The sequence below is a fragment of the Heptranchias perlo genome, chromosome 11 (assembly GCF_035084215.1).
Source record: "Heptranchias perlo isolate sHepPer1 chromosome 11, sHepPer1.hap1, whole genome shotgun sequence".
NCBI lineage: Eukaryota > Metazoa > Chordata > Chondrichthyes > Hexanchiformes > Hexanchidae > Heptranchias > Heptranchias perlo.
The window spans coordinates 24,111,847-24,132,077 of NC_090335.1; the positions used below are offsets into that span (position 1 = coordinate 24,111,847).

At 42.6% G+C, this 20,231-nt stretch overlaps 1 protein-coding gene across 1 annotated transcript in view; it reads right to left on the reverse strand.

The window, feature by feature from the left end:
• The window catches only part of egfl6 (EGF-like-domain, multiple 6), a 77,386-nt gene extending 70,546 nt beyond the window's left edge, over window positions 1–6,840 (reverse strand). Inside the window, exon 1 of the mRNA XM_067992714.1 lies at window positions 6,463–6,840. Coding sequence (XP_067848815.1) covers window positions 6,463–6,536 — 74 coding nt within the window. The 5' untranslated portion in view covers window positions 6,537–6,840. The remainder of the gene's footprint in view (window positions 1–6,462) is intronic.
• Between the last annotated feature and the right edge of the window lie 13,391 nt (window positions 6,841–20,231).

The window sequence follows — 20,231 nt, forward strand, 5'->3', positions numbered from 1 at the left end:
AAGGCTTTGGGGAGTCAGGAGGTGAGTCACTCGCTGCAGAATACCCAGCCTCTGACCTGCTCTTGTAGCCACAGTATTTATGTGTCTGGTCCAGTTAAGTTTAAGGTGGGAGTCTGGAACTCACTGCCTGAAAAGGGTGGTAGAGGCAGAAACCCTAAACTCATTTAAAAAGTACTTGGATTTGCATTTGCAGTGCTGTAACCTATAGGACTATGGACCAAGTGCTGGAAAGTGGGATTAAGCTGGATAACTCTTTTTCGGCCGCAAACATGATGGGCTGAATGGCCTCCTTCTGTGCCATAATTTTCTATGATTCTATAACTTGCACTTATATAGTGCCATTAACAGTGAAGGAGCTTCACAGGAGCGATTATCAAACAAATTTTGACACCAAGCCATACAAGGAGATATTAGGACAGGTGACGAAAAGCTTGGTCAAAGAGGTAGGTTTTAAAGAGGGTCTTAAAGGAGGAGAGAGAGGTATAGGGAGGGAATTCTCGAGCTTAGGGCCTAGACAGCTAAAAGTACGGCCACCAATGGTGGAGCGATTAAAATTTGGGATGCGCAAGAGGCCACATGACATTGGAGAATGTGAGTACCCTGTCTGGACCTCTTCCAGCCACCTTCTTGAATCTGGGCAGTTTCCCTGCTGTCTGCAACCAGAGTGCACCTCCTCTTTAAGAGGTGCTGGCTGCCTTTAAGTTGCATCGAGGAGGCCCGATTTCTTGCCTCCCCAAACAAGCGCACTGCCAATCGATCGTGCGGATAACGCTGACTGTACGCCTGAACCATTTTAAGGAGGTCCCAGCCCGATTTTAAAGTGCCGCCTGGGACCATGTGAACAGACGTGTGCAACGCGTGTCCCGCACACTGATCGCCCGTGTTCCAGCTCGGTCGAATTTCTAGGCCATGACCTTTTTCGACATCTGGGACTTTGGTACAGGGTCTCTTTTAATTGCTACTAGTTCGTCTGCATTGTCAGAAAGTCACTGATATAAAGGTTGGCTGAATGGTTTCATGCTTCTTTAATGGAGAATGGAGTGAATGGTAAAGGGGGTAATAAAGTGGGTAAAGTTGCCCACTTTTCCAATGAGTGGATTGAGATAGTTAACGGAGGAGGCTTCTGTATCAACTGATCCCTGGGTGATCCCTGAGTGAAGCTGATTAGAGAGAGAAAAAATTAATGTGGTAGCTTACCAATTCCTTGGAAATCCAATCAGCTCTGCTGCACAAGCATCTCTATACAACGTCTGACTTCAGGTTAGTTCCCCTTTAAATTATTGTAGCAGCTGTGGCCAGTCAGTTTCTGAGTCCAATTCTACGAGGATTTACTGAATCGTCCCACCCGGTTAAAATCGTGAATATTGACACTACTGTGTCAGCCAATGAGTTGGAGGCGAGGGTGGGACTTGTGGTTTTAATTTAGAGAGTCTTCAAACTCATGACCTAAACTACAGTGAACAGAGTCTCCTGAGTACAGCAGGATTATTTCCCCACCAAAATGCATTGACTAGAGGATAATTACATAATACAAATTATGTGCATAAAATCAATCCCACTCACTTACAGCAGTGCGGTCTCCAGGCGTGATTAACGAGGCAATTGCCCAAACATCTCCATTCTGGCTGGGACTTGTGGTGTTACTATATGCAGCCATATTTATTAGGCACTCGCCTGTTTCCGGCGGGTGCCTCTCTCACGTTTTGGCACTGCGGTTAAAATGGCGGCCAGCAGGGACGGTAAGGTTCGTCAATTTTTGCGATTTTAACCATTCACCCGCCCCGTACCCGCCGGGCAGTTAGGGTTAAAATCAAGGTCCTGCTTTAAAACACTTGTTTCAGAAGTCTGCTCGCCAGATGAATAAAAACAAGATAAGCATCTTTAATAATCGAAGTTAAATGTGTGAAAATTACAACAACAAAAAATCTGAAGAAAAGTTGTTGTTTTTGAAAGCTTTGGATCCATTGATAGTATCAGTATTCCCACTAGGGCAGTGTCAGGACTTTCAGAAATAGGATGAGGTCGTAACAGGCAAAGGCCCATTTCAGAGAGACCGATATACCTGTTTATGCAGAATCCTGAACGGGGATCATATGTGGCTTAAGTATGTTGTCCCACTGAACTACAGCTTTGATTTCACATCTTAATCCAAACACTACATACAGTCTTCTCCTCTTATTGAAATTTCCTGACAGTTCATTTTTTTTAGCACTAAATTCCTACTTTGCTGTGTTATCTACATGCCCTCTCTCATCTGAGTTCACTGCCCTCCTATCCTCCCTTAATCTCTTCCTTCATATAAACTCCCCTACTCATATTCACGGCCACCCCCTCGACCTTGCCATCTCACATGGCCTCTCTACTCCCATCATGTCCATCACGGATAAGGCCACCTCTGATCTCTTCCTTGTATCCCTCTCCACCCACATCCCCTTCCCTCTCAACCCCACTTCCTCCTGTGTCTGCCCCTGGAAAAAACTCTCCCGAAAGTCACTTACAACAGCACTTTCAAATTCCCAAATTGTCTAGTTCACCACGACATTTCTGCAGCTACTGATCTGCTCAATCACACCTTCACCTCCACCTTTGATGTGGAGATGCCGGTGATGGACTAGGGTTGACAATTGTAAACAATTTTACAACACCAAGTTATAGTCCAACAATTTTATTTTAAAATCCACAAGCTTTCGGAGGCTTCCTCCTTCCTCGGGTGAATGTGGAAATGAGAATCCTTGAGGATTTCATTTCCACATTCACCCGAGGAAGGAGGAAGATTTGGATTGTGGATTTTAAAATAAAATTGTTGGACTATAACTTGATGTTGTAAAATTGTTTACAACTGTCCACCTTTGATGCCTTTGTTCCCATTAAAACCATCACTCTCTCTCACCCTGGTCATTCCTCCTGGCACGGCCCTCATCTCCACTCCCTTATGTCCAAGGAATGCAGACTTGAACGTTTATGGCAGGCAACTGGTTTAGCCATTCGTCACCAGATCTGGCTGGACCACATAAAGCACTATCGGGTCCTGCTCTCCTCTGCCAAAACTTCTCTATTCCAGGATCATCCTGGAATGCAAAGATAACCCCTGCCTTCTCTTCACTACAAAATGTCTTCTTAAACCCCTCTCTCCTGCTACCTCCACCCTCACCTCAAGTACGAGGAGCTCATAGATTCTTTGTCACTAAAATTGAGACCATCCGTTCAGCTGCCTCTTCCGCTCCCCTCTCTTCCCCAGCCCACCAAGCCAAATTTCCCCTACGGTTCTCCCTGTCCGAGCCCTGAACTCGCATCTTTCTCTAGTTTTTCTCCTATCTCCCCATTGCCCTCTCCAAGCTCATCTTGACCATGGGACCCGCCTACTGCTCCCTCAATCCTATTCCCACCAAACTTCTGACCACCCAACTTCCCTTCCTAGCCCCCATGTTAATGGTTCCCTCTCCTCAAGTACTGTCCACCTCCCCTTCAAATCTGCTATCATCATCCCCCTCCTCAAAAAACCCACTTTTGGCCCCTCTGTCCTTGCAAACTACCACCCCATCTCCAACGTCCCTTTCCTCTCCAAAGTCCTTAAACGTGTTGTCGCCTCCCAAATCCGTGCCCATCTTTCCCACAACTCCATGTTTGAACCCCTCCAATCAGGTTTCCGCCCCTGCCACAGCACTGAATGGGCCCTTATCAGAGTCACAAATGACATCCTATGTGACTGTGATTTTGGTAAACTATCCCTCCTCATCCTTCTCGACCTGCCTGCAGCCTTTGGAACGGTTGACCACAATGCCTCTCCTCTCGTCGTCCAGCTGGGTGGGACTGCGGTCAACTGGTTCCATTCCTGTCTATCCAGTCGTAGCCAGAGAATCACCTGCAATGGCTTCTCTTCCCACTCCCGCACCGTTACCTCTGGAGTCCCCCAAGGAGCTATCCTTGACCCCCTCCTATTTCTTATTTACATGCTGCCCCTCGGCGACACCATCCGAAAACACATCAGGTTTCACATGTACACTGACGGAACCCAGCTCTGCCTCACCACCATCTCTCTCAATCCCTCCACTGTCTCTGATTTGTCATGCTGCTTGTCCGACATCCAGTACTGGATGAGCAAAAAACTGCTTCAACTAAATATTGGGAAGACTGAAGCTATTGTCTTCGATCCCTGCCCCAAACTCCGTTCTATAGCCACCGACTCCATCCCTCTCCCTGGCCACTGTCTGAGACTGAACCAGACCCTTCGTAACCTTGGCGTCCTATTTGCCCCTGAGATGAGCTTCCGACCACATATCTGCTCCATCACCAAGACTGCCTACTTCAACCTCCCTGACATTGCCTGTCTCCGCCCCTGCCTCAGCTCATCTGCTGCTGAAACCCTTATCCACACCTTTTTTACCTCTAAACTTGACTATTCCAATGCTCTCCTGGCTGGCCTCCCATCTTCCATCTTCCAAAACTTTGCTGCCCATATCCTAACTTGCACCAAGTTCACCCATCACCCCTGTGCTCGCTGATCTACATTGGTTCCCGGTCCAGGAACACCGCGATTTTAAAATTCTCATCCTTGTTTTTCAAATCCCTCCGCGGACTCGCCCCTCCCCATCTCTGTAATCTCCTCCAACCCTACAACCCTCCGAGATCTCTGCGCTCATCCAATTCTGGCCTCTTGCGCATCCCCGATTGTAATCGCTCCATCACTGGCGACCTTGCCCGCAGCTGCCTAGACCCTAAGCTCTGGAATTCGCTCCTTAAACCTCTCCGCCTCTCTCTCCTCCCTTATGACATTCCTTAAAAACCTACCTCTTTGACCAAGCTTTTGGTCATCCATCCTAATCTCTCCTAATGTGGCTCAATGTCAAATTTTGTTTGATAACGCTCCATTAGAGTGCCTTGGGACGTCTTACTAACTTAAAGGCGTGATATAAATGCAAGTTGTTGTTATTGTAAATTCCCACTTTGCTGTGTTATTTACATAGCTAATTCAAATGATTGGATAATTGTTTTACTGCAAAAAATGTACTTTGACTTATCAGGAATAGACTGTAATAATATTCTTTCTTCCTCTCCCTAAGCAGAAAAGGCTGTAAGATTCTTATCCGAAATTTCTGTTTGTTTTTCTGTTCCATTCAGAAATTCTACACTACTATAGCCCATTTCTCTTACAGACTACGATTTGTACAGCTGTGAAAATGTTGAAAATTGGCAATGACCCCTTGAAATAAAGGTTGATAAAGCCAATTACATACACTACCCATGCATGGAAACAGGATAGAGCCCATCAGATATCTCCACCCATTATCAAGCAAAATCCCACAACATTCATTCACATCAGAAGCACGCATCCCAAATATTTCAATACAAAATTGCATGAAATGTACTTAATAATACTTCATCTTCAAGTAAAGAAAGCCAATATGGTTTAAGTAATGAGCTTAGTGCACTTGTGGAACAGAAAGCGACAAACTATTATGGGGTAAAGTTTCTGCTTGTTTCCTCTAGTTTTGTGCCCAGATTCCAATGCAATAGATGGGGGAATTTGTGTTTTCCACGATCTTTTACGTTGGTTAAAGATTCAATTCGCCTGGATCAGGCCCCGCCCACAAAACTGGCAATGCCTCCCAGGTGGAAATTGCCTGATTCCGCTGATTGCCTTGGTTCAGGAAGCTCTTCAAATTGCATTAATTTCTTAGGCGCACAGCCACTAGTAGGCATGTTTTAAAAGTTTTTGCTTAACTAAAAAATATTTAAATTACTAAGAAACTGACTAGTGTACACCAATGAAACTAATAAATGGTTCAGTATTGTTTTTTAAAGTCATTTTGAGTGATTTTAAATCAGGTTACTCACCGGTGATAAACCCATTTTCAGCTGTATTGATAAAACTGCACCAGGTACCACTCTTAAATACACCAATGAATACTTTTTAATGGAAAGAAAAAAATAAATAAACCATTACCTTCTATTATGCTGCCCGATTGCGCTGGTCCATGGAAGATTTTACGTTTGTGATTATGCAAATGAATTTTAGCGGAAACTTGAAGCCGAATCTAACCAGGACAAATTCAAGTGCATTTTAGGAGCAATTTCCCAATTGCGCTCAAAGTAGAAACTCTACCTCTATCTATTCATCATTTGGAGCAATCATTCAGTGCAAGTATACACAGGACTTAATGTCACGTTGTCTAAACAAGGCTAGTATCTGTTACTTTCTTGGACCATTAAAATTAAAATTTATTGAGGTGAATGGAAACCCATCAATATTGGACAGTATTTCATTTTATGAAGCACCTCAATTCATTACAAAACTTCTCCAGAAAGGCATAACTGCTCATTAAACAAAAAAGTTTTCATTCAACATTTTATTTTTACTTTGATAAAATCTTTTTGGTTACAATGAACAAATTCAGGTTTATATAAAGAGAAAAAATCACCTTCCTAAGCTGCTCTTTTTGTCACTATTAACAACATTCTTACCTGTTGATTTCTGTTTTCCCGCTGACAGCAAGATCTGCAAATGCTAACAGACTTATCCACACACTCTGCAGCATCTTTCTCTTTAAGCCCTCTATAAAATACTCCACAGGGTAAGTGCAACCTAAACACTTCCAGCTGGAAAGACTTCAACCTTTCTCTCTCATACACACACTGCTTCTGGTTGTGACACTATTTCACTGAAAAGAATCTCTCTTGCTGCTCTTATTTCTCGCTCTCCCACTCACTGTTCGGCGGTAGTTATGTAAATGAAACAGTCTGACAGTCTCGGTGAAGCACTCGGTGACGTTTCTGCTCTCAGGATTGCCTGCAGTTCTGGGGGGCAGGAGCTGTACGAATTGCTGAGGTGGGCTTGCTATAATGAATTGCCGGGGGTGGGTAGGTGGGCCAGAGCCAGAGGTCTCCATGCTTTGCCTCCCAGACACAATAATGGATTGATTGATACAGCGCACCCTGCTGCTCGCTCACATGGAAACCACAGCGAAAGCCTCTTCTGTTGAGACTTCTTAAATTGAAAACATTTTACTATTAATATTCACAATAGTGTAAGGCGTTCTTTTCTCTTTATTTAACGTATGAGGAGTGCACCTTATAATGGCGAAACAAGCTTTGTTTTAGTGGAATTACTGAAAAGTGTTGAGGGGGGAGTAAATTAATTTACCCATTAATAAAAAAAGGACAAGGATGGTATTTGTTTTTCTGCACAAGAACATAAATTGGTTTTTCATTTTGTGTCACCTTCCTAGCTCTTTTTTGTCATTGTGTAATGACAATGTTCACATCGTTCCTTTTTATAGTTAAACTCCTTCACCGTATTTTACATATTTATAAAACTTTATTTTATTTATTTTTAAATCAGTTTCCCTCTTTTTTTTCCTCTTCTCTTGGAGGCAATGACTCGTGCTGGGGTTCATTTTCATGTTGCAGTTCCACAGGCATCATAAGTACCTTCTGCTACCTCTTCGAGATGGTGAGTCTTCACAATGTGAGCTTAGACAATGACTTCACTATCAACGAGCTGCTTCACTGATCCTGTCCTCACACACAAACTTTCCTGAATAACAATCAGGAGTAAAATTTCCTCTAATGGTACTGTGCTTAAGTGTATACCTGTGGGCAGTGAGTGAATTGAGTGGGTATTGTGTGAAGAACAACATGAGAATGATGGTACTGGCCCTGAATTTGGTAGGCGGCTGGCTTCGCCATCTTCACTCCCTTTATGCCAATGATCCGGTCTGACCTTGTCAACGGAACTCAAAGTCTTTATATTAAGAGTTCCTCTTCTGTCCTTATCTGCTCCCTTCTGTCATGTGGCACCTTGTCCTTTAAGAGTTGAGTGGCTGGAACTCTCAGGAGTGCAGACAGTGACACCCATGTGCTCATTGCGTGGCCCATAATGAGTGTGAGTTCAGTAATTACATCATCCAGTTAGATTTTCTTTGATGTATTTTTTGGACAGAGCCCTTTGAGAATGTCAGAATGGCAAGAAATTAAAGGTATATAAGTTACTGCTGTAAAGCATACCCTGCTGCAGATTGGGCATTAATCATATAACATTCAAAGAGCTGTAAGGTAGTCTGAATGGGAGGAAAACGTTGTGGCATGCAAACTTTGCCAGTCTACTTGGTATAAGGTCACTTGGTATGAGTTCTGAAGGAAGGTCATCGACCTGAAAGGTTAATTCTGTTTCTCTCTTCACAGATGCCGCCAGCCCTGCTGAGTATTTCCAGCATTTTCTGTTTTTATTTATGGTATAAGGCTATAGTGGGTAGTCTTAGCTGTTGAGGTGTGCAAACTTCTTCTGCATTTGCTACCAGGTCCATTACATTGTGGAAACAGCTTTGACATGGTCTGACACCACCTCCCATGCATTCTCTAAGTTTCATCTATGTGGACGGTGCCTTGCAGTACCTAATGGGGCAATCCTCCTTTGCTGCACTTTTTCCAGCAGCATCCTTACAGGTGTATGGGCAAATCAAGGAACTGATTGATGCCTCTGCTCCAAGTAGCCTATGATTTATAATGCGATCAAACTTTTATCCACCAATCTTTTTAAAATGCTTTTAAATCATTGCAGTGGCACCAGGTATTCCAGCTCAAGAACAGTGAGCTCCCAGTGACTGGCATGTTACACACTAGGAACTTGCTGCACATACATAATCAGGCCTGACCCCACAAAAGTCGGAGGAGGTTAGTCACGCACTGAAAGGTACAAAGTCCGCTATGCAAAGTTCCCGTTCAATCTGTGAACATTGCAGAAAATCTGTGCTTTTCTGTGTAAGATGTTCCAACAATAATGTATTCAAGGCATGCTTGTTCTCATGTGTGGAGAAATTTCCATTGAGGCCAGCCCAAGTCACAGACAGTATTGTCTTTTTCCTTGTAAGCAGTTCATTTATTGAACTGTGGTGAAACTGGACCAGTCCAGGATGCAGGCCAGTTTGGGTTTATTGAGACCTCTGAATTTGATCATTTTTTTTTTACACACATCTTTCTTCTCCTATTTTCTTTCCACTCTGTTTCTTTCTGTAGTTTTAGTTAGGTTGGTAAAGATAGGTTCAGGCCTGCTCAGAGTCAGAGGTGGTGAAGATTGTATGAAATCTGAACGGTTTGAAATTGGACCAATTCAGATAAACTCAAAAAGATCTTAACTTTTGTCCATTTTGGATGGCGTGTCCATCAAATAAAAGTAGCATGGTCCCACGTGGACTTTGATACATTTTTATCACACACAGTGTGCAAAGGCACATTGGCAATACCACAGTGACAAATATGCAAATATCCACCGTCTCTCTGTCAACTTCTTTTACTGGCAGCTAGAAGTGATTGTCAAATGCTCCAAGCTACCTTTAGTCCTCAATGACTTTTGTCAATGACAATTTTTATGTCCATAATAGACAGGCAAAGCCAGTACTTATCTCAGGTATCAACCTTGGCTCAGTGGTAGCACTCTCACCTTTGAGTCTGATGGTTGTGGGTTCAAGTCCCATAATAGAGACTTGAGCACATAATCTAGGCTGATACCGAGGCAGTGCTGCAGGGTTGGAGGTGCCGTCTTTCAGATGAGACATTAAACTGAGGCCCTGTCTGTCCTCTCAGGCGAACGTAAAAGATCCTGTTGCACTATTTGAAGAAAAGCAGGGGAGTTCTCCCTGGTGTCCTGGCCAATATTTACCTCTCAACCAACATCACTAAAAAACAGAGCAGCAGCTATATGTAAACTAGCTGGAGCAATCTCTTATCTTTATCTTGACTGGATTCAAACTTGTCAACAAAGAATCTACCTAATCAGCTTCTTTTAATAGGTCAAAGTGCCTGTCTGCAAACTCTCATCTTTCTTGGTTCTGGGTTTAAATATGCTCTACTGACTCTGACCCTCTCTAACTTGATATCAGGCATCTCAGGCTACCTCTAAAGCAGACCAAAAAAGTTAGATTTAAATACAAATAACAGAGAAAGAATCATAGAATGCTACAGTACAGAAGCAGGCCATTTGGCCGATGAAGCATGTAATGGTGTTTCCCACCATATGAGCCTTCTTGTCTAATCCCATTTTCGAGCTCAATCCCCATTACTATTATTCCTTTTCAAGCATCTACCTAATTCCCTTTTAAAAGAAATTATGGACTCTGTTTCTATAATGGTTTGCTCCAGCCACATTCTAACCATCCCCTGTGTAAAGTACAGTTTCCTAACCTGCCCTTTAATTCTTTTTGTTATTATCTTTAAACTTGTGCCCTCTCATTACATTTTGCCGACCAGTGGAAACAATCCATCACTATTTACTACATCGTAACCTTTCATAATCTTGAAGACCACTATCAAGTCACCTCTTAACCTTTACAATTTCAATGAAAACCTTAAAATTAGAGCGAGGCAGTTCAGGGGTGATGTCAGGAAGCACTTCTTCACACAAAGAGTAGTGGAAATCTGGAACTCTCTCCCCCCCAAAAAGCTGTTGAGGCTGGGGGTGAATTGAAAATTTCAAAACTGAGATCGATAGATTTTTGTTAGGCAAGGGTATTAAGGGTTACGGAACCAAGGCGGGTAAATGGAGTTAAGATACAGATCAGCCATGATCTAATTAAATGGTGGAACAGGCTCGAGGGGCTGAATGGCCTACTCCTGTTCCTATGTACCTAAAAGAAAGTACAATGTGCAGCAAGTTACTGAAACAGAACCAACTGTGTGCAGCTCTGGAGATGATGATATATATTTATTCTCAATACTAGAACAGTGCACCATCGATTCGATGATCAGCATTGAGCCCAGGGAACGCCTATTTCCCATGCACAAATGTCAGAAAAAAGGGGATACGCACCAATTACGCCAGGTCTTCGTTGCTTTTATATTGCCCTTGGATTTCTGGAGCTTGGCTTGAGGGGTGGAGTAGGGCCTATGCCTGCAATCCTGCACCTGCAATAGTTGCAGGCTTAGCACAACCGTGATACTGAGGTGGAAGATGGCATTTCCAGGCCTCCCACTCAATTTCCTGTGCTTGTAGCCTAGGGACACCCATTTCGAGTGGCACCTCAAGAAGCTAGTAGCGAACCTTGCACCTGGAATCTCCACGGATCGGAGGGTCTGAGGAGGCCGGGAAGCAAGGCGGAGAAATGCTGGAGGTTAGGTGGCATTCTTTTATTTCCAGTACCATATGGATTTTTATGTCTGGAGGTCCTCTTGTTGCTGTTCTTCAACAGCAGCCAGAAGACCCTGAGACTAGCAGCCAGGTCTACAGCCGCCTTTCTGTTTCCTTTCCCATTTCCCGAAACAAGGCCCTGTTGATGGCTCAGCCTACTAAATTCTAGCATCGATCACTGGTTGCTGAAAGTCTAGACTTATGACGATTTGATAATCCTGCTGACTACATGTCACAACATTGTTATGAATTGTAAAAGATCAACAATTAAGAATATTTTACTGTCTTAATATGGATATGAGGGGCATAGGTGAGTATTGCTTTTAATTGTAACTTGGAACCAAGGAAGTGGCTTGGAGTCTCAAAGGATGGACAATCTTTTAAAAATAATTGTGATCTGCCCGAATACACGGGAGCCTGAAGGGTAACCCCACGGGGTCAAGGCGGGGTGGGGGGGGGGACATGGTTTGTGGTGGTCCTGGGCAACTCTCCACAAAAAGGAGGCCAGGCATTGGATTTTCCAATTCCATGCAACATGTGCCTGAAGTGACACTTCCTGCACCCCCCCCACCCACCCGCTCCCCCCCCCACCCCGCCCCTGGCCTTCTGCAGATTAGCTACCCTCCCATTAACACTGCAGGGTCAGTATTGGACAATGGGGATGTTTGGGGCTGAGCAACTTGTTTGGAGACCTAAATATAATTTTCAACATCAATATAACCTCAAAGTGAATACGGAGTGGGAAAAAAAAACAAAATGCCACACAACTGAATCAACAGAGCAAAGTAACCCTCTGCTGCTGACTACAGTGGTTATCAGGTTACTGTGGAAACGGATTATACCCAGGCCCAGAACTTACATTCAGGCTTTGTTGGTTTCTGTTAGACTAGCTGCAGTTTTACATTGACGAATGTTATGTGTTTCTAAATCTGGAAAACCTAATCTTCTTGAAACTATGTTCTCTGCAAAGCCTAATAATGGTAAACGTCCAAAGGTTATATTTTCCTTTTCTGTGTGGACAGTGCGAGGGGAAAGTATGGGAGAAAATTGTACTCGGAGACTCAGAGATGATTGTTTCTATGTTACTAATTTGTTTATGTGGTTACTTCTGTTTTCCCTTCAATTTAATCTCTTCACACTTGGTTTGAGTTACCCGTTTATGCTACAAATATATTGTTAGTTAAAAAAAATTACAACACATTAAAGCAACACTTCAATTCTCTCACATAGTTATCAACAGTCTTTTTATTCACAGCTCAATCCTATAAGTAAAACAAATCTCTGCATGCTTTGAAATCAATGCTGTTCTGAGAATGAAGACTCTGAAGAATACAATTGTGTATCTAGAGAATTATTTAATATTGCATGTTATAAATTGCACGTTGCTGATCAACCCAACAAGGTGTGGCATTTAAAAGATTGAGGAATTTTGGTCAGTGAATCATGTAGACCAGGAAGGTCGCCAATATAATTTTGTGATCTCTGTTGAGGCAATGATACGGATGCTACAATTAACCTCAGTACCCTTGCCATAGGGAGGGTAAAACTGGTCAGGGTTCTTGCTTCTAAACTATACGTTTGGAGATGTTGGTTGAGGACAGGATCAGTCTCAGTTCCACTCCCCCTGTTGACATTTATTATCAAGGCCCACACTGGAATAATACCCATGGGTGAGGTACCACTGGGTGGCTATGGATGATGAAAGTGCCCATTAGCAAAGAGTCAATGGGGTAGGGAAGGAAGAAGGGGGCGTGGGGTAGCTGTACTAATTAGGGACAACATAATGGCAATAGAAAAAAGGGACATAAGTAACATTAAAAAGAAACAGATTCTGAATGGATTGAGACAAAGGATAAGAAGGGATCGATCATGTTAATAGGGGTATTCTACAGACCACCTAATAGTGGAAGGGAAGTGGAGGATGAAATATGTAGGCAAATCTATGAAATGAGTAAAGAACAATAATTATGGGAGATTTCAACAACCCCCAAATAAACTGGCAAGAAGACATAGGGAAAGGGGAAAAGGGAATGGAGTTTTTACAGTGTGTACAGGACTCCTTTGTTACCCAGTATGTGAGAAGCCCAACAAAAGAGGAATCACTGCTGGATCTAGTAATGGGAAATGAACCAGAGCAGATATAAGAAGTAAGTGTAGGGGAACATCTAGGCAATAGCGATCATAACATAATAAGGTTTAAAATAATGATTGAGAGAGACATAAGTAAGACAAAAACCAAAGTAATAGATTGGAAAAAAGCTAATTTTGAGGGGATGGAAGTGGAACTAGGGAAGGTAAACTGGAAAAAAAATTGACAGAAAAAGAGATAGAACAGCAATAGGAAATATTTAAAACTCAATAGAGTTCAGGAGAAATATATTCCTCTAAAAAGCTAGAACAAACTAGCCAATGATGAAATACCAGGGATGAATAAAGAGATAAGGGTAAAATTGAAACTAAAGAAAAAAGCATGGACTAAGTACACAGACAATAAAAAGGGAATGACAAAAGGGAATATGAAGAGGTTAGGAAAGAAGTCAAAAAAACAATTAGGAAAGCCCAAAGGAACTACAAAATTAAATTATCAAGAAATAGTAAAGTATTCACAGACAAATAAATAACAAAAGAAAAATCAGGATAGGGATAGGGCCATTAAGGGATGCACAAGATAAACAAACAGGTAATGACAGCAAAATGGCAGAAATATTGAATAGTTACTTTGCCTCAGTATTTACCAGGGAGACTAACAAGGTGGTAATGACATTAGAAGAAGAGATCAAAAAAAAAACATTTAAGATAGAAAGGGGGGAGATAAAACTTAGAGAGGATAAAATCCCTGGTCTGGATGGATTGCATCCGCGAATATAGCAGAGGCACTATTACATATATATGAAAAATCATTAGAGAAGGGAATAGTGCCAGAGGACTGACAGACAGATAATGTTATTCCCATATTTAAAAAGGGAGATAGAACAAGTCCAGGGAACTATGGACCTAATAGCATAACGTCAGTGGTAGGAAGGATAATGGATTCTTTACTCAAAGATATAATAGAGAAACATCTAGAAAATGAAAATATAATAAAGAATAATCAACACGGATTTCAGAAGGGAAGGTCATGCTTGACCAACCTTATTGAATTCTGTGAAGAAGTAACAGAAAGAGTAGACAAGGGTAATGTAGTAGATGTAATATACTTGGATTTTCAAAAGGCCTTCGATAAGGTGTCACATTGTAGACTCATGACTAAGGTCAGAGCATGTGGAGTCAGGGGACATGGAGCAGAATGGATAGCAAGTTGGCTACAAAACAGAAAACAGAGAGTGGGGTTAAGGTCAGCTGCTCATACTGGCAAAAGATGGGAAGTGGTGTTCCACAAGGATCGGTGCTGGGACCACTGTTGATCACAATTTACATTAATGATTTAGATTTGGGAATCGTAAGTACAATTTTAAAATTTGTGGACAACACCAAATTGGGTGGTGTAATTAATACAAAGAAAGAATGTGCCAAAATGTAAGAGGACGTTAATAAACTTGAAGAATGGACGTGTAATTGGCAAATGAATTTCAACATAGGTAAGTGTGAAGTGGTGCGTTTTGGTAGGAAGAATAAGGAAGACACATACTGCTTGAATAATAAGAGTCTGAATGGGGTAGAGGAGCAAAGGGATCTCAGGGTACAGATACACAAATCACTAAAAGTAGTGACGCAGGTTAATAAGACCATAAAAAAGGCAATCAAGCACTGGGGTGCATCTCTAGAGGGATAGAATTGAAAAGCAGAGAAGTTATGTTAAACTTGTGTGGAACATTGGTTAGACCACACTTGGAGTACTGTCCACAGTTCTGGTCTCCATACTGTAGAAAGGATATAGAGGCATTGAAGAGGGTGAAAAAAAGATTCATAAGGATGATACCAGAACTGAGAGGATATAGCTATCAGGAAAGGCTGAACAGGCTGGGGCTCTTTTGTCTAGAAAAGAGAAGGCTGAGGGATGACCTGATAGAGGCCTTTAAGATAATGAAAGGATTTGATAGGGTAGACGTAGAAAAAATGTTTCCACTTGTGAGGGAGTCGAAAACTAGAGGTCATAAATATAAAATAGTTGCTAATAAAGCCAATAGGGAATTCAGGAGAAATTTCTTTACCCAAATTGTGGTAAGAATGTTGAACTCGCTATCACAAGGAGTAGTTGAGGCAAATAGTATAGATAGATTAAAGGGGAAGCTAGATAAGCACATGAGGGAGAAAGGAATAGAAGGATATGTTGATAGGGTTAGAAGAAGAGGGGTGGGAGAAGGCTCGTGTGGAGCATAAATGCTGGCATGGGCCAGTTGGGCCGAATGGCCTGTTTCTGTGCTGTGGACTCGATGTAACTTGATGTAAAACAGATTATCTGGTCATTATTACATTGCACTTTGTGGGAGCTTGCTGTGTGCAGATTGGCTGCTGTATGCCCTACATTACAACAGCGACTACACGTTAAAAGTACTTCATTGGCTTTGGGACCTCCTGAGGTCATGAAAGGCACTATATAAGTGCGAATCTCTTTTTTCTTTCTTTTTTCTTTCTTTCTTTCTTTCCTTCTGATACCTTACTCTGATTCCTTCTGTGTATCAGCACAGGGTCTTTTGCATATATCTATCTCTTTTCCATTATGTGCATGTATGTCCTGTGCTCCTAATTGATATTAATATTCATATTTTCACTTTGTGGTTCTCTTTAGACTGTACACCTCCTTCTGGAACTCAGTGGCCCTGAACATAGGAGACAGCATTGACTCCGTCACTGATACACTGCCATACTTGCCATCTTCTTTGTTATTTAGGGGACTCCCTCACCAAAAATGTGCTTTCATCTCCCTAACTGCATTCACTAGCCTTCTTGCTGAAAATGGCTTTGTACTTTCTGAAAATGCTTTTGTCACCTTCCACCACCAGTTCACATGCCATAGCTAGACTGTTGGATTTTTTGACCTATTTCACAGTTGCCGTTGAGGGAGGTGATGTGCTACGGCTGTTCATTAGTAAATCTGTTAAACATTTGAAAAATGTACTTTACTTCTGTTTTTTCTTATAAATTGAGGAATGTTAGACCCAATGTTGTGATGTTATGTAATCGTTTTATTGCGGGAAAATGATTGCTGCACCAGGATTATTTTGGTTGCACTTACTCGCCTAAATTTTGCCCACCCAGAACTGTTCAAAACAAATGTTATTTGACTTCCCCACTGTCACATTGGAGTAATAATGAGCCACCGACTGCATAACAGCTAGAATTTTGTATTGTTGTAAAGCACAGATTTATTACTGGGTGCTAAAAATTGAAGTATTTTCATATTTTTAATTTACTGAGAGTTATCAGTGATGTAGAGAGTACTAACCTCAAGGATCATAAAGCATAGAAGACAGATTTGAAGAGCTGCAGATGAAAGTGCAGAGAGGAACTTGCTCTTTCCTTGCTGTGAATTTTCAGTTGTGTAGTGCTGTTTGGATGGATTTTATAGCAGTTGCAAAGTGCTTCTTTGGGCAGTAAATGTGCCTTTGCTGGAATTCCCACCCGTTTGCATTTTCTCCTGGCATTATCATTAAGGGGGAAGGAACGTTTAGAGGGGGAACCTATCACAGATCGGAAACCTGTCCTGTTTCAAATCGTAAAAGACTCCGTATAGTAAACTTTCTGAAGCTCCACGTCCATCACAGAGCCTCACTCACCAGGAGCACAGATCAGAGGCCAGTGTGCCTGATTTGTAGCGCTTGTGATTTTCTGATCACTTAAATTAAATTAAAGTTACCCATTGGAAAATTGGGATCAGTATGATTCAGCCGCACTGACCTTTGTGGCCAATTCTCCTATCTGTTCCCCTTAGACCAGAGAAGGTTAAGGGGAGTTTTAATAGAGGTGTTCAAAATTATGAAGGGTTTTGACAGAGTAGATAGAGCAAAACTGTTTTCACTGGCAGGAGGGTCAGGAACCAGAGGACACAGATTTAAGATAATTGCCAGAAGAACCAGGGGGAAGATGAGGTGAAATGTTGTTACGCAGTGAGTTGTTCTGATCTGGAATGCATTGCCTGAAAGGGCGGTGGAAGCAAATTCAGTAGTAACTTTCAAAGAGGGAATTTGATAAATGCTTGAAAAGGAAAACTTTGCAGGGCTATGGGGAATGAGCGGGGGTTGGGGTGGGGTGGGTGGGACAAATTGGATAGCTCTTTCAAAGAGCCGGCACAGGCATGGTGGGCTGAATAGCTTCCTTCTGTGCTGTAAGATTCTATGATTCTATGATCTGCACTTTCATCTATGGAGGGCCCATACCAGGAGCCTCGCAAAATTTAACTGTACATTTTTCATATTTCTTTATGGCCGCTTGTATCTGGCCTGCATTGTGATTAGTTCAAATGGTTTCTGCATGGCTGGGAGCAGGCAGTGCAGATGGAACACATATTATTTGGACCAGGTACTATGTAAATAGTGTAACTTTAGAGCTCCTTTGTTTCTATGATGTTTTTAATTACATTTGAGGACAACATGCACGGCCACAGACAAGCTACGGAAGGCGATGCTTTCCTGCCTTACTGTTTGCCAGAGAGAAGAAGATCTTCAGCAAACAAGCTAGGCTGTTTGATGTGGGAATTGAAACAGTTAAGGGGTCGAGGACTAATATGTAGTTATGATGTGGAGATGCCGGTGATGGATTGGGGTTGACAATTGTAAACAATTTTACAACACCAAGTTATAGTCCAGCAATTTTATTTTAAATTCACAAGCTTTCGGAGATTTTCTCCTTCCTCAGGCAAATGTTTCAGGATCTCCTTGAAGCCTACGCATTTATACATATTGAACAATACATGGTGTTTACAGACTGCCCCTGCAACTGCCCGTTGCCAAGGCAATCACCGTGTTCAGACAAATTCACAACATCAACAAGTTCCATCCCACCATCAAGCTCACCATGGACTACTCCTCAGAATCAGTTTCTTTCTTGGACACACGAATCTCCATCAAAGACGGGCACCTCAGCACCTCACTCTACCGCAAGCCCACGGACAACCTCACGATGCCTCACTTTTCCAGCTTCCACCCTAACCACGTCAAAGAGGCCATCCCCTATGGACAGGCCCTGCGAATACACAGGGTCTGCTCAGACGAGGAGGAACGCGATGGACACCTACAGACGCTGAAAGACGCCCTAGTAAGAACGGGATATGACGCTCGACTCATCGATCGACAGTTCCGACGGGCCACAGCAAAAAATCGCATAGACCTCCTCAGGAGACTAACACGGGACGCAACCAACAGAGTACCCTTTGTCGTCCAGTACTTCCCCGGAGCGGAGAAACTACGCCATGTTCTCCGCAGCCTTCAACATGTCATCAATGAGGACAAACACCTCGCTATGGCCATCCCCACACCTCCACTACTCGCCTTTAAACAGCCACCCAACCTCAAACAGACCATCGTTCGCAGCAAACTACCTAGCTTTCAAGAGAACAGCGTCCACGACGCCACACAACCCTGCCACGGTAACCTCTGCAAGACATGCCAGATCATCGACACAGATACCACCATCACACGAGATGACACCACCCACCAGGTGCATGGTTCATACTCCTGTGACTCGGCCAACGTTGTCTACCTCATACGTTGCAGGAAAGGATGCCCCAGAACATGGTACATTGGCGAGACCATGCAGACGCTGCGACAACGGATGAACGGACACCGCGCAACAATCGCCAAACAGGAGGGTTCCCTCCCAGTCGGGGAACACTTCAGCAGTCATGGACATTCATCCACCGACCTTCGGGTAAGCGTACTCCAAGGCGGCCTTCGAGACACACGACAACGCAAAATCGTCGAGCAGAAATTGATAGCCAAGTTCCGCACCCATGAGGACGGCCTCAACCGGGATCTTGGGTTCATGTCACGCTACACGTTACCCCACCAGCGAACAAATGTTATCTGTTTTTAATATAATGGGTCATTTGCTGGCTCTCTCTGCCTTCCGGATGTTTCTGCCTCTCTCTGTGTTTTTTTTTCTCTGTTTTTTTTCCCTGTTTGTTTTTTTGTTGAATGTGTCTTCGGGGGTTCTGCAGATGACACCTCTCTGTCTGAACACGGTGATTGCCTTGGCAACGGGCAGTTGCAGGGGCAGTCTGTAAACACCATGTATTGTTCAATATGTATAAATGCGTAGGCTTCAAGGAGATCCTGAAACATTTGCCTGAGGAAGGAGAAAATCTCCGAAAGCTTGTGAATTTAAAATAAAATTGCTGGACTATAACTTGGTGTTGTAAAATTGTTTATAATATGTAGTTGTTCATCCTCTCCCTATCCATTGTTTAAAAATCTTTAAAAGCTGTGAGAAGGAGACATAGCTACCCAGTTGGGATGACTGACCCACGGTGAGGTGTGAATCTGTTGTAGAAGGCACTTCATCCAGGGTGTCCAATGCTGGTGTTGATTGACAGCTCCATGCTCAGAGTCTGCCCGACAGAAAAATAAACACTGGAATATTTTCTCAGTTTTGTTCCCCTTTCACTATCCTGCCATGGAGACGGCGATAAATGGAGGATTCTGTGGGGGTAATTTTGACTTTGTGCGATAGTGTAAAACGGGCGATACTGATTCAGCCTGTTAGACATCTTTCTCAATTTTAATTTCCATTGACTTCAACAAGGACACAAGATGTTTAAATTACTGCATAGCCCATTTCATCACACATCAGCAAAAAGTAAGATCCTCTTCAAAGTACGTTCCTTCAATGTGTTATTCCAGCCCTGATTCAAAAAATAGATTGTCATGTTGGTGATTGTTGTAAAAGAACATTCAACGTGCTGTATGTAGTATTTATTATTGAACTGACTAGATAACTTTGAATTATCTGATCTTTCAGAGCTCCTTTCAACATGTCAGAAAGAGAAAGAAAAAGAAAACAATATTTATTATTTTAAAACAGACTTTCCAGAGTTAATGCACTATCTGCCTGGGAGTCAGTCTCATATATAAGAAACTTTATCCCTGTCATTCACAGTCAAGGGAACTTAATTATCCTTGAAATTTACAACTGAAATAACAGTGGTAAATACACAGTAGGCTTACAGTTGGCATTA